The sequence below is a fragment of the Dufourea novaeangliae genome, unplaced genomic scaffold (genome assembly GCF_001272555.1).
Source record: "Dufourea novaeangliae isolate 0120121106 unplaced genomic scaffold, ASM127255v1 scaffold125, whole genome shotgun sequence".
NCBI classification, from domain to species: domain Eukaryota; kingdom Metazoa; phylum Arthropoda; class Insecta; order Hymenoptera; family Halictidae; genus Dufourea; species Dufourea novaeangliae.
Genome location: NW_015374020.1, coordinates 757,594 through 773,645, shown reverse-complemented (window position 1 = coordinate 773,645; position 16,052 = coordinate 757,594). Strand labels below are relative to the sequence as shown.

General features: G+C 41.9%; 1 protein-coding gene across 1 annotated transcript in view; it reads left to right on the top strand.

Annotated features, from left to right (window-relative positions):
• LOC107188916 (dystrophin-like) overlaps positions 1-16,052 on the top strand; it is a 164,127-nt gene that overhangs the window by 67,001 nt on the left and 81,074 nt on the right. Inside the window, exon 30 of the mRNA XM_015577313.1 lies at positions 8,987-9,198. Coding sequence (XP_015432799.1) covers positions 8,987-9,198 — 212 coding nt within the window. The remainder of the gene's footprint in view (positions 1-8,986; positions 9,199-16,052) is intronic.

Here is a 16,052-nt window from a genome sequence, read left to right as displayed (position 1 = left end):
TCTTTTAATCCTGTTTCTCGTCCCCGCCCCGTTCGTCAAGATTTTATCGATTCGCATTTGCATACGTATCGACCACTCGGTATCCGTTTGTTTTATTGACAACGATTTGTCTGGCTGAACGAGCATGACCACTCGGGCCGAAATTCGCGCGGACAGACGGTTTTTAGCGTGTAGGATTTACTACGCGATATCGTTTCAGCATTCGCGACAGGGGGAAAACTCGTCTCTCTAATTATTCCGATTCGCTAATGACGGTATAATGGCACTCGGGCTCTCTGGCTTTCACTCCATCGACGGCACTCTCTAGGGTCCCGATACTCTTTTTTTTTTTTACGGACTGTTAATAAAATCGCGCACGAGGGTGCTTCGAGCGACGAACGAGCAAAATGTATTTGAAAAAAGAAAAAAAAAATAGTTGGTCGATGGATACTGATTCAATGCAGATCCGTTGTTATTCTTCTTCACTTTTTTACACAAACAAGTGTCATTCGTTTTTTCGTGTTAGGATTGAATATCTCGAGAGGACTTGTTTTTCTCCGAATTCGATACGTATTTTTCTTGTCCCGCGTCAGTTTTTATTGTGACGTCGAATGTGTAAGCTGTGTTAGTCGTTGCTTGGCACGTCGTACAGAGATTCATTAAGGTTTATGAGTGTATATAATTTTTATTCTGCCTTTTCCGCCTTGTTCATCGCGACGGCCACCGCCAATATTAATTTCCAGGCGTATTAATATTTAACTTTTCGAGTTAATGCATACTTGCAATAAATACAGAATGTCTTTTATTCCTGAATAATTATTGACGATAAAGTAATTCTGGAGACTGTAGTTTTTGAAAAAATCGTAAGGCAAGGGGTTAAGGGTTAAGAAAGCCATTCGTGTATACATGAACACGCTACCACCACACCCTCTACAACATTTGTTATTCCCCTCATCGATTATAGTTAAACGTAGCTTGATAGATCCACCTCCAACAAACATGAATCCACTTCATCGTCCCTTCCAACACGCCACATTCGTTCCTCTGAATCACCCGGAACACGGTCCAGAATCGCGAAAAATCCGCATGTCGCGAGCACCTCGAAAACGCGTTAACCTCCTCGCGACTAAAGCCGCTTGGGCGCTTTACGCCGTCCGCAAAACCCGAATATAAAGTCCTTGGGAGGAAACAAACAGTTCCAGGGTCTGGGGGATCAAGGATGGTCGCGTTTAGCGGAACGTAGGTCTGGATTGTCCAGGCGTCAAGGTTCCGGCTCGCGGAGCACAATGGCCTGGGCCCGAGCTTTTGGCGGAACAGTGTCAGAGAACGGCGCCACGCAATCTATCATTCTCATTCTATCCCCACTATTCCACTTGCTCTCTCCCTCTTGGCAAGGCTAGCTCGTTTCCTTTACCTCCCTGCCCGGACAGCCCTGGTTTCTTCCCACCGCCGCGTCGAGTCGACGGAATAAAACTGCTGCCACCGTGAATTGATGTTTCCCGCTGCAAATTCGTCCTATTTTTCACCGCGAACCACCCCACCTGTCCGCCGGGCACTTGTCTCAGCGGACTCCACCCAGACCGCTAACAAGGGATTTCAGCTTCCACGCCGGCTGGCCGCTATTCTCTTTCGTTCTGTTCCGTCCCTTGTTTCCTCCTCGAGCCCACGGCAGGAGGCTCGTCTTCCACGCGGCGCCGGATAAATCACGGTCCGCGTTACGCCCGCAGTTTTGTTCTTCTTGGGATGGAACCCGCGAGCACGGTTGTTTTTGTCACGAGCTGCTGGTGGTCCCCGCCCCGGTTTCCAGACGTTGACTATCGTGCTCTATGCTGTTGCTGCTCGCGATTGTTCGGATTGTTTCGCGGTGTTGTTAATTAGCCGAGATGAGTTCTCGCGGTTTTTATTGGCTTGGCTGGAGAGGAGTGACTGGTTTAATGTTTTACCCACTGTTTCTTGTTCGAGGTGGCTGGTCCAACTTGTTTTTCGGATGGTGTTTGGCGTTGTTTGAGTGTAAGGGTAGTTAACACGTTCCGTGTACAGTGCGTCATCTGTGGCCCACGATAAACCTTCCATTTTAGCCACGGACGATATTCTAACACAAAACGCTAACTATTTATTAACAGAACTTTTTATAACGTATTTCTGTAACTATAATCTGTTGATTCGAAGCGTCCGCTTTGCAAGATTTTGGATTTTGAATGCAAGACCAACCCTTTGTATTTAACCATCTTCAGGTAACAGGATTATAAGGGTCGCAGGGCGGCTTTTCACGACGTCGCAACAATATCTATTACTTCCGTTTATTCAGTGAAAGTGCTCGCCATGTCACATGGTGCACATTGCATATTCTGTAGTTTTGTTTATAAAATTGATGTTTTTTCATTCTTACGAATGTCCTATCGTGCACAGCATAAAATTTCTTTTAGTATATTCTGCGGCAGGTCATCGATGGTTCACGTGGCCTGGCTCAGTCTCTTGAAAAGACCTGCGAAACGTATTTACAGTTACATTCAGTAGACTATGAACACTTCTGGCTTTCAAACATTCAGTGTGAAGACAAACGATCCTCACCACGAACCTCATGATTAATACGAACCTTGGAAGAATAATGATTTCATGGGAAGTATTTTAAGCCAACGGGTGTAGCAGGTGTCTTGGCGTCATCCTTAATATTTCCGGATGAAGCAAGGGGATGTAGTCGTAGTTGAGCCTGAGCGTTCTTGGTCGGTGTAATTTTTCATTGTTAATGTTCTGATTTATTCTACAAGAAATCTGCTTCGTCCGTGTGTTCTACAATCGAACCATAGTTGGACCACGTCGAAACAATTGCTCGTATTCACAGGAGATCCACGAAAGGATGGATTTCTCGAGTGACACGAGCACTCAGCTAGACGCTCGCGTCGACGCGTCTTGTTAGCTTTGATAAAGAGCTGACGCGTTTTCAAAGAGTCGACGCTGGGCAACCGTGTGATTCCTGTTGACGGTACGAGATGTTAGAAAAGTTCCACCCCTGTTGCCGTTGTTACGAGAGCAATAACTCCCTCTTGGCAGCTGCTGCGGCGACAAGTGTTACGAATGTCCTCTTCAGAAAGCACCCTCGCTTTCGGCGCGCCGTTCCCTGGCTCGGGCTTTGCGTTACAGATTCGAAATTAAAGGAGAAATATGTGCGGTCTGCCCTCCGATATATATATTCCCTCCGAGCTGGAAATTCCGATACGATTCCATAGAAACCTTGCAATAACGTAGTATGGTTTAAAGGATTCAACGAAATTGCTCCTTTCGTTATTACACCTATCTAAATTTAGAGTCTTTATAATGTACCCTGAGAATCTTTAAACCACCAAACTGGTTTGGTGTGTACCTATGTCTTCTTCGGAAAATGATATTAATCGAAGCGTTCTATTTAGTACCCATTTCAGTGATTGGATAATTTTACTATACTTTTTCACTGGAAATCAGTCAAAGTGACGTAGTAATACAGGGGGAGTCACTTAACCGTGTACCATGTAAATTTACTCATAAACTACTTGTTGCACAAAGAAATGTTAAAAACGAACGTTGTTTGATATCGAGCGGGTCATACAACGTGTTAATTAATTTTTTGATGTTTCTCTTTTTTATCGAGATATGAAGGTGACTTTGAGTTTTTGTATTCTAATGTGTAATATTTGTTTTCTAAAACTAATAATTACTGAGATATTCTTCAGTAAATGATGATAGAACTTTTGTGCATGACAAGTCCATACAATACATGTCTGCTTGGGCAGGGGTGTAACGTTAAACTGAATTCTCCTCGAAAACACAGTACCCAAGTTCTTCACCTTCGACTGATTTTTTACTCGAATCTTCCCCAAATGATGATACGAATTAAAATAAAAATTCACCGTGAAAATCTTCACCATTTTCTATCTTATATCTCGCACGAATTCATGTTTCTTTAACTCCTCCCGCCGTGGAAAAATATCACCTTGCGACACGAGTCACGTATAACTCTGCGTCATCTCCTAAACCCCTTAAAGAATAAAAGCCGAGGTGAATTTTAAGCGGTGTTCATGCGTTCTGTTTCCTCCCGCCACACACCCCGGATTTCCTTCTCGATTAGCATAATCTAACGTGTGGCGCGCGAGGCGGAGAAGATACTGGCTCGGTAGACAGGCTTTATACGAGCATTGTTATTATGTATTTAGTGTGTAACTCAAGTTGCCCGACTAGTTTCGGTGGGGGAGAGGGACTATCCCCAACTCCGGTACACGGGAAGGACTTAGCAGCCGGGCCAACTTATCATAGAACTTCGCGAGGCACATCGGAACAAGTCCTGTGTCTTACCTGTTAGGAAGTTTGTTACCATCCGGCTTGGTGCACAGGTGCACGAACGTACGGCACGTCACGGACTTTCGTGCCAGCCTATAAATTCTTTGACATTGGTTCCGCTGTTCATTTACCCCCTTAACCGTACAGAAACTCACAGTTTATACCGTGGAATGAGAAACATATATATTAATACTAACTTTTGTATATTTTTTAGTTGTCTGAAATTTGCAGAAGTTTTTGAATTTATGAAACGAACTAGGGGAGTACTATACGGTTGAAAAGTTTCAGTTAAAGTAGGTGTATTTAGCTAGAACTGTAAAGCTTATTATACGTTTGCTTGGAGTCTAAGATGAAGAATGTGCGACGAAGCCTTATATCCTATTACCAACACTTCTGCGGTTCTTGTTGTATGTGTAGTGGAATAGGTAACTGGAACCACAGCCACAATTCCGTCAAAAGCGCTTGTGTTCACCGCTCGAGGGTATTGACCCGCGATAGATTTAGTTATTCCGTTTATTTATACCTTTCGAATACGATTAATCGTTTCGTTCTAAACGTGTTGTTCCACCGGGCATCGCTATATCAAGTAACGTATTCTTCAAATGTATCGAAACTATGTTTAGTGGGTAATAAATACAGGTTGAAATTATAGGATCGCTAGGAACCTCAGACGTGGATTGCAGTATGAAGTGTCCCGTATATTATTACCGATACCTTCGCCTCTCTTTTCAAGTGAAAGATGGGGCAGGTAACTGGAACCACTTCGACAAGTCTGTCAGAAGCATGTGGATTTACTGTTCGAAAGCATCGAGCTGGTAGATTTATCTGTATCCTTAGAATATGATCAATCATGATCTTTCCACACTCACTTATCCTGATATATTCGCCATGGCATTAATTGCTTCAAAGACCTAATAATACAGGGTTAGTTCTAGTTGTCATGTTTTACATTAAGCATATTTCTTTTTTTTTTTCAAATGATTTTTGTTTCTTTGTATGTTTTCTTTTTTGTCCTAAAATATTTTAAAATGTGTTAAAATTACGAGTATGTTTTATATTTTACTTAAATTTTATTTTAAATAGCATATGCAAATTTTTTGTTATACTCGTCATTAAACAAAAAGTACTATCTTTTCATAACGAGTATACTCGACATAAACATCGTATGGTTTAAGCGCGTAAAGTGTAAAGTACACCATAAAATGTCTGAAAACCTTGTAAGACGCTCAAGTAATTTACATTTACGACGAACATCTGGTCCGAGCGCACAAATTGGGCTAGTGGAATAAATTTTGGGTTTCATTTCGACTGTGGAAGTTCCAGGTTATTAGTGCGACTATTTTCTTTCTCGTCTAACTGCGACACTAGTCGCAAGGCGTCACCTAAAACGTTCTTCGTCGCGAGGAAACTGTTTCGTGGAGTTCAAGGAATGGATTAAGATGTATTGCCGCGGCTGGGAAATATTTCTTCGTCCGTGAAAGTTCCGCGGCTCCATGAGTAATTATACGAGCAAACGAGTTTCTGTCGTTCCCCTCGCCCCCGTCTCACCTTCGAATTCTCTCAGTTTTCCACCGTTTCTCTCTCTCTGGTTCGGTCCTCTTTGGCTGCTGACTGCAGTTAAAAGTGTAACGAAATTCAACAATAAAACGAGTCTGCGCTCCCGGTTGTTAAGATAATGCCCCGGTCCGTTACTCTCTAGAACGTGAAATCCTGGGGAATAAAAATATAATGACTTTCGTAAAACTGGATTTCACAATGGGGTGTTCGTGTATAAGTCTCGATCTTGAGAGACAACTAGTCGCTCGGATAGTTGTGTCGGTCGCTGAAAGGCTGAGATCGATGATAAAATTTTAACAGCGGAACTGCGATTTTATCGATTTAATATAGACATTTAATTTATCGTTCCCTCTGCTCTCCAGATCGCTTTCTATATATCTAGTTCTTAATAAACTTTTATATCTTTCGAAATTTGTACTTAAAACAACGAAGACGTTATAGTAATAATAATAATCATATTTCTTTACTAGAGGGAATGCATATACTAATGAACACTGCACTTAACGTTCACGCAATAATTGAAGCATCAATCGATCGAAACTAAAGTTTTGCAATTAGCGATATTAATATGTTATTACATTTCTCAATTATTGTAAATGTAACAAAGTTCTCGCGAATTGATCGAACAGTTGCGGGACGTTTAATTCTGATAATAATAATACAATTCTACTGTATTCGGATGTACCATTACTATTATAATATTCATTATTACTTCAGTTAATAATGGAAAATCTACCATTCGAATAAATTATTGATATTCATAAATAGTTCCGATAGTATTATAACAGCGTACAATATTCAACCAATTATTACGGATCTTCGCGGATGCTTTAGCCTGGCAGACTGTAACCCATCGTCGGTCGCAATAACCAAAGCGAATTTCATGACCGCGCGCATAATTTATTATCAGGGATATTGCGTATACAGTCAACAGTTATACGGCTGCGTAATAGATATTGCCAGTCTGGCTTATAATACCGGCCGCCTTCCGGGCGTCTAACCGTTAACGAGATTAATCCATCCATCTGAACACAGAGTTCAGAATTTCTGCCACTGGAACGGGAGTAATGAAACGGTATCAGGGGAGAAACCAGGCTACCTTTCCGACTTTGTTCTTGCGAGGGGCGTTTTAATACCATTTTCATCTCGATCGCGGGAAATACGTTCCTTTTGACGATACGTGCCCGGATATTATTCGAGGAGGGGAGTGGTCATAAATCAGATACGATTGAATGTCATCGTATGTTTACGGGTCCCGTGATTATTTCGACAAAGATAATTCTTACCGAATAATCCGATAATAATTACCGAATTAATATTCGGGTTAACCATTGAACTCGTACGTGATAGCTCCAGCTCACGTCAAATTAATAAGTTGTATTAGGTGAACAAATTAATTCGTGACGAAAAAAAACAGGAACCAATAGCTTCAGCGTTTCAATTATAGAGGTTGGTAGATGTACTAATCGAAGATCGTAAAATTAGCTCTCCGAGGGTTCGACGTCTATTGACCCGGGGCGGGATCAAATTTGAGCTCTCTTTAGTTGTCCTCATAAATAGACTTGTCAATGGACAGTTGCGAGAATGAGATTGTGACTCACGTAATCATCATTGGACTGCGGATATTGCGTGATATTTCTGTAGTCACCGAGGCAACCGTACTATTTCCATCCATATCCCCCAGCAATTACATCAGAAAGGTAACTGATATACTTTTCGCGCGCAGTTAGCTTCTAGAAGTCACGAATCGATCGTCGTGAAAGCAGAACCGTCCGCGGAAAGTTTTCAATTACATTAGAGCCGGAGCATATTAAACGCATCTTCGGAGATTCGTTCCCGGCGCTCCGGGGGATACACCATTGCGATATCAATTTTTCCTCTTCCTGCGACGCGTTCCGAGGCAGACAGAGGGCCGCGGCCGGTAAACTTATAAACTATGAAAGTTACTTTCCCATTCAATGAATTGACCGCCAGGCGCAGTCGGTACGTGCCTCTTTTTCCATTCCGTCTGCGACTTTCTTGCAGGCAGAGTTCTTCCTTCTCTTACTTCTTTTCATTTTTTATTATCTATCGCTGCGCGTGAGAAAGAATACAATGCTGCCGTCCGACCGGAAAATTACAAGTTCTGTCCCGGCGGAGCTCGTCCGCCCTGGGGCCCTCTTCTGTTCGTCGTCAATGTAGGTCATCGTGGTTTTAAATACGGCTATCATACGTAATTTACACACAGGCACCTTGGCATAGTTCTCGATTCAATCCATCACGTTCTCGCGGAGTGGCTGGATATCGATCCTTGGTGATACACACCCGAAAATTGACGTTAAGCGGTTAGACTCAGTTTTTAATGATAATCTGTTCCTTCGCAGTACGAAGTTTCATAATATTAAATATTTCTTATAGTTATACAAGGTTTTATAATAAATGTTCTATAAAGTTGTACAAGGCTGTGTAATGGCACGATAAGAAGCTGACGAGATTGATATTTATAGTGATGTATATCGTCGACGGCTACAGATAGTAGAAATAGTAACGAATGGTCAGACGCATAATCGAATCTCCTGTGAAATCGATTTTTTCAAAACTAAAGCCTATCGCGAAATTTTATAATAATTTTTCAACGATTTGTTAATATCACCTCCGTTTCGTAGGCGGACTTTTATAATATCCATCATTATTTCTACCATTTTTTTCGTCTACTTATGAAACTTCCAACTTCTTCTTTGTGGATTAATTTAGGATAGTCTTTAACCAGAGTGTTTAATCCTTTCAGCGATTGGATGCCCAATGACTTGCTTGTATTATATTCTTAAATTTGTCACGTTTGGGTTTTTTTAATTATTAATCCTACTAATTTTTCAATACGGGTTCATAGTGCGCATTGAAGGGCCTTTTAACACTTGGTATCGGGAATTACTGAAATTTATGCCAAATTAACATTCGGTTTAACATTTGTTTCAGTACTTGGAATAAATTTATCAAGTGCTAGAAGGCCCTTCTTCTACGTCACCTTTTCCCCTACTGGAAGCCGAGTTTGCTCCTATCTGTACATTGTGCAGTGTTGTATAGAATTAAGTGATTTAAGTAAACCATATAACACACCGTCTTGGCATTCACAGTAATGTTTCGTTTCTTTTTGTTGCAGAAGTCGAGAGGAGTGCAGGAGCTGCACCGGGGGCGGCGGGTGCAACTGCAGGGGGCTCTCGGGGGTTGGCACCTACCCCTGCCCCCTCGACGCCCTCGACCCCCGTCATCACCACTAGCCCCTCGGCCTCAACCTCTTCGACATCGACGTCACCTTCACCTTCTTCTTCGCATTCTGCCGCCGTAGCGAGTTTCGACAAATCGGTGCTACAGGTAAGTCTATTTTTCTCTTTCTTTACTTATCAATCCAATACTGACGACCTAACGAACGTATCGTTTTCATTAGCGTGACAAACTTTCTAAGTTTTAAACATTGAAGAACAGATCACGTGTGTTTGATTATTTCACTACTTTTCTGCTTCTGTAATATTAAGCTCCATAAACTTTAAACTCAGTTTTCTCAGTTTAGAAACTAGTGGAGGTAGAGCAATTAAGAACTAGTACGACGAATTTTCGTCGATCGCTGGAAATTCCCCAAAGCGGTATTGATATACAGTAGACACGTATTAAATCGCCTGAAATATATTATTTCCTGCCCGGTGTACACGCTCTTTTCTCCAACGGAATATTCCAAGGATCTCACGACCCTGCGACGAAGCTTCAGCAAAAAGACGATTTCGACACGTATGCAGAGAGTTGCCGTCGGCTAGATTTCCGTGCCGTTGAAAGCATCCACGAAATTCGCTCGTCGCGAGAGGGGTATCCGAAAATTCGGAATATTTTCCGCGCAAGACGAGAGAGAACCCCGAAATCGCTCGGAGCAACAGGCTGTGACACGGGACAAAAGGTCACCGACTGCGGGGTCCAGACGATAACGTCCAAAGAATAACGATCGCCATTAACACTAGAACTACCAACGATAAACGCATATCTTTTTCGATCGATCGAAAAATATGGCAAACTTTTGAAAATTTATAAATCAACTAATTTCTTTAATGTCGTATCGTACTAAAAGTTACAAAAGATCTGAGAAAATGTATTGTTATAAAATTTTAATCATCGTTGTAAGAGTGTATTGGCAAGTCATTTTGACTTGCTTGGTAGTTCTAGTGTTAACCCGGCTCGTGGCGAAAATTCGACGTTAAATCGAACACGCGCATGAAACACGACTTGTGAAAAGTTTCCCTCGTCTTCTCGCGACTAGAAGGACAAGCAAGTCGAGGCTGGTTCGGGGATGAAACAGAAATGGCGGTGGGGTTAGTTACGATAGTGCAGGGCCCTTTGTCTGCCCTACGGCACCCTTGGCTAATTAAAGTTCATAAATTACGCGGACCTGGAAAGCGACTGACGAGAGTATGGCAACGGGCATAGAGGACGAACGTGCCCGAAGGCGCGAGTAAAGCAAGCGTAGAGGCCGAACGACGACGAAAAATGCGTTGGACAGCGTTCCCAGGCAGTTGAAATATCCGAGTCGTGGGTCGGTCTTTCCAGGTACTTTTCGTACCCGTAATGATATTTCTGGAATTTAATTCTCTTGTCTTCAGCTCGTGCCTGGGCACAGCGTCCGAAAGTGATTCGTGTTGGTGGGAGTTGTTAGGTTTCTCTCGGTTTAATTCATTCCAAGGAATTATTTCACAGGAAACCACTCTGGTCTACCGTAGTGGTTCGAGAATTAAAAATAATATAACCGAATATTCCAACGAATAATACGAAAGTCTGTCGTTCTTAGCAGTGTTTGTAATTCCGACTGAAGTAAAGACTCTGAATCACTGTAGAACACTGTACCACGCCTGTGCTCTCGGAAATTTCACAATGTACACCCGACGAGGCAGGCGAAGGCAAACATTATTTAGAATCTAGGGTAGCGAGTTCTTTCAACGAGCTTTTCAGGAGCCACGGGAAATTTCGTTCGGAGACACAGCGTAGAGCTTCCTCGAGGGCATTTAAATTCACACGCCGTGGCACCGGGCAATCTGTGCCCTGGAAATAAGGGGTAACGTGCGTTCTATGCTTTCCAAAGTAGGCGGGACGGTCTAACTAGATTACCAGTGTGTCGCCGAAATTAATTCCCCTTCGATGCCCGGTGGGCTCGGACATCGATTGATTCTGAATCTGAACCGAACGCCGGGTCCAACGCCAATTATGCTTGTTACTTGAGATTTTTACTACATACTACTTGGTATGTCTGACAAATAACAAGATTGTCAATTTATTAAGTCAAACACTAACTGTTTTTCTAAAAGTCGTTCATTTTATCTAAAGTATGTTCCTTCGGCATTGTACAACACTTGTTCAGGGTTAACCATTATATGTATAGATTTATAGAGATCTGCTTTCGGAATCGTCTTGAGTATTCTTATCACGGCTATTCTAGAAATTGGGCAAGATTATAAGGAACACTTGACAAACTGTTTCATTATACAGGCTAAGTTATTTGATCAGAGACGCGACGACTCGAGGATACGTAGACGCTCGGAATATTCGGAGGAATCGTTCAAGCCCGGCAGAATATTCTGCCAGGGTTCGGTTATCAGGGACAGGAATTAGATTTGTGTGACGCTGGGTGGACAGCAGCGCAGAAACGGCGCAGGAAAGCCGAGCCGTTCATGCAGCCGTATAACTCGGTCAATTTTATCGAGTTACACTCCCGTTTCTCTGCCATCGCGCCGTCCTGATCTTCATTCATCCCGTACCCGAACCGAAATGTTCTTACCGGGTGCGAGGGGACCCTCGAAGGGTGGCCGAAATTCGTACGAATTGGACGTCGAGACTTACTCGACATGATCCTTTAATTTTATTTTCGTGCACAACCTTCTACTGATACTTTCTCCACGCATTTTCATACATTTCTTGTCAGTTTTAGCTATGTCTCGTTGCGTTACAGCGCACCTCGTTGACACTTTATTAACTGCTTGCAATAGTAATTCGTAAAAATTGATTTGAGGGACAGAAGAAAGAATTTGGATCCTTTCTTTCTTTTTTCATGCATTTTTTCGCTTAAGATTTAGCTTCTATATTGGGTTGAACGGAAAGTTTGTGCTTCGTTGGTGAGATGTCTGTGTACCACAAAGATTTTTCGGAGATGGTATGAAAAATATGGTATGAGTAATATCGACTGATGGAACTTATATCATTGATTAAACGAATCACTTTCTGTAAAAACAATACAGTGGAATTTATTTATGATAGAATCACACGAAATTTTCGATCAAACAAACACATTTTTAGTCGTACTTCGTCTTTTGTTGCCTGGAAACGTATTATACTGACTTATCGTGCGGTTGTACTACTTGCGACACCTCGAAGCCGGGTCTATCGGCTCTTAAAAAGTTTCCTCCACTTGCGAACGAGTGGAATACTTTCCAAACTTGCTATCATAAAACAATATTAAAACGATATTACGATTTTTGTTGTACTTTTTCTAGTTTCCCATATACTACACATTTTCATGTTTCTACTTTTCTTCATTTTTATGTTGCTTAAATAATCCATTTATTCTTATAAAATTTTAGTGCTTTTATAAATGTAATTACTTTTCATTCGATAATATCTATTCCATTTCTACTTCTCTATTCATCCTTTCTTTTTTAAATTCTCACCATTTATTACACTTCTTATTGTATACCCCTGTAACAATAGAATTTCTTTGATCAACTGTATCTATGTCACCTATCTAACGTATCTTCTAAATCGAATGTATGCGTTTCATATTCCCACGAACAATTTACTTTCTTCCCCCCCCCCCCACATCCAATACGGATAAAAATCCGTAATTATCTTCCTCGGGTAACTTTTATTGTTACCTAGCCTATTGTGTCGATCCTACGAGGTACGCTTTTCCTATTTGCCGAGTCAACAGTCAGACTGCGCGTCAGTCCGACGTCATAACAGCTATCTCCCGCCCTCCGTTTCCGGCTGTGCTGTCTCGCTGACAAGTATTGTGCTGTTTGCATAAAGCGATGAGAGGCATCGAGGTAACGAGACTGGAGCAGGAATCGAGTTGCCAATGAAATTCTATTTCGCCTCATCCCGTGTTACGTACGTGCTACCTGTAGAATTGATCGTGTCGGCTTGGCAACGTTCACGGGGAGATTCGAAAAACTGTCCTCACCGACACAGAATACAGGATCGAGGGTGTGTAGTGCTCTAGAAAGTTTTGCAATTGGCGCGACTGTTGACCGTTCAAGTTCTCCGAGAAAGCACACGAAATATGTACGAAATAATAGATCCATTTGATGATGCTTCAGCATATTCTCTCGATATTAGTCCTGGTGTACAGATTAATTCTAATCGAGTGTCACAAAATTCGCTAATGTTTCTCGATAAGTCATCACTGACTAATCGAATTATTCATTCTCAAGAAGAAAAATAGATATCGGTAGACAGTTTAAATATTAACCCATTAACAGTCAAATAAAATCGCAACATGTGGCAAAAAAGTTCCTATTTTTGTATGTGCTAAATTAATTTTGTAAATAGAAAGTATTTAATCTAATAAATAGAAAGAAACACGCACAAACACAGTCGACTATACGTACAATGTACATTTAAATAATCTTCAATGTTTGGCTACTTTAAACGTAATTTTGAACGTAACAGGTCAAAGGGGTTTTCCAGCATCGTTTTCCACGTCTACGGTAAAACAGCGTGTGCATGCCTTTTACTTTCGCAGCCGGGACTCCTCTTTCCCGCCTCGATCGAGCGTCATGTTTCGCGAGTGTACGTTCCATCTGCTTCGTGTTATGTGCGAGACCGTCCCGTCCCCGCTGTGTCTTTTCTGGCACACACACGGGCTATTTCGTACTCCATTTTCCTTTGAGCCGGTCGTAGTATCCGGCTTATTAGATTCTTGTCGGCTGTCGCGAGGAAATGTTTTCCGATCCGACGTCCGACACGGCGCGCATCACCCTCTGTAGTCAGAGAATGCGACTTCCCACCGGTTCTGTTTGTATTAAACTCGGTCCTTCGTGTCGACTGTATTTTCATTTATCGTCTGCTTCGTGAGTGACGAAGGGACACGGAATATTATACCGTAAAAGTTTTTGTTTCGAGGCCTCGATTTGTGTCAAGAACTACGTTTCTTTGAGATTCTGGGATAAGTGTTGGGCAGTCCATCACAGTCTTCTTATCAGAAGAGTACCTTGTCTGCTCCCCTCTGTAGGCAGATCCCTCAGGAACAATCATGAACCCAAGAAACTGTAACTTTCTCTCGTGTGTTTCACAGAAACAAGCCTACGTCATTGATAGTCGAATAATCTAAGGTAGTCTTCAGCCACCATGCTATGTTAGGTCTGTTTAATCTCATGCATACTGTTTCAAGACTGCACGTATTCTAGAGCCCTCTCATAAATCCTTGCAAAGGCAGAGTTAAGAACTCGGGCGACGATGTACACTACCGGTCGAAAGTATGGGACCAGGTCTGATAATTAAGAAAAGAGAAAAATATTATTCTACAAACATGTGATAAAAGTAACCTACAAAAATAGATTGGAAATCATTTGTAAATGTACTGATTCCGTAACTTTTATTATATTGTTAGAAAATAATGAGTTACGGTTCCATTGATCATGAACTCTGGTACCATACTTTTGGCCGGTAGTGTATTTCTTTCTCTTTTTTTAAACGTCGAACGATTCAAAGGGGATGTAGTAAAGCAACGCAAAGCTGAACGGAAGCTCGTCGCGTGGCAATGGTCGAAGAAATAGTTTTCGAACTTCCGCAGGGGGCACGCTTGGAATGTGCAAGCGTTTCAGTGTTCGTCGGAAGGAGCCGAGACGACGGCGGGATGGTTGACGTGTTCTGGTAGGAAAAGTAACTTCGTTCAATTTTTCACGGTGGAATTTAATATCGGACGTGCCAATGTTATTCGTGGGTTCTCGATAATTCCGGAGGATTCCAGATTGATCTTTTAATACCCATCCGCGGATCTTGCAAGTTCACGCTGCCGCCGCTTTTCCGTCGAATCAATCTGTTGGGTTGAACTATTTCTGGATTCTTCTCTGGAGGAATTTTCGGGGTATTGTATGGAGGACCATCCGCCCTCGTTAAAATAGATTCCCATCTACGTTTCATCCGTCGAACGGTATTGCTTCAACGGTCGCGTTTATATTTCAAATTACGCGGCTTGTTTATTTTGAGTGCTGCGACCGAACAAGTAGAAGAGCCGCGATATAGGTCAGTCCGAGCGACCTCGGTTATCCTTTCGTTTCCGATATTTTTAATTAAATTGCCGTCGGCATGATCATCAAGAACACTCATCTTTGATTTATCCTCGTTCCATTTTCACCGCGAAGAAAATTATTCAATAAAACCTGTACGAGATTGAATGATAAAATACGAGCGCCATAAAATACAAAGAAATCGTTTCTGTATAGAATGTTTATAAAACAGTTTTTTTTTGTTTAGTGTGTACAAATGTATGATATTAGTAATTTTTACGTCGATGATATGCATGGAATATTTCTTAAGGGATGACTTTAACGACTTTTATGGTTTCGTCGTTTTTTATAAATAGAACTTGTTTATTTTGTCTGAAGAAGCAATTTATCCTTAATATGGGTATATCAAATGTTCACTCTTGTTGTATGTATTTTTAAAAATATATGTTGAAATTACTATTAATCAAATCATAAAACTAATCCAATTGACAAAATTGAATCAAGTCGTCGAGCCAAAAACAACTCTCTGTATTCGTCTCCACGATTGGACTGGAATTTGCCCTGTTGGGATTCGGTAAAAGGCGACAACCGAGCAATTAGGCGCGTCTTCTCAGGTGCATGGTAGCAGGAAACGGACGTTCTGGTAGTGTCCCGATGTTTCTCTAGCTGGGAAGCGTGTAAATTTCGGGTGGGTCGATAAATCGCGAAAGAGATAAGCCGGAATGCTACAGGAAATTAAGGTCTTGGCTCGTACGCCCCTTCCACCCTCCCAAGTCTCTCTCCGGATTCGGGTCTGAGCCAGTGTCCTTCCTCTCTGGCTTTCACTTTAGCTTTGTCGGTTCCCACATAAAGCCGGCCTGATTAAGTGTATGTTGTCGAAGAACGATCATATCTCTTCTCTCGTGTGGTTTTCTTCGCGGTGGACTCTTCTTTTTTTTGCTACCCTCTCTCTTCGTTTTTTCTCCTGTT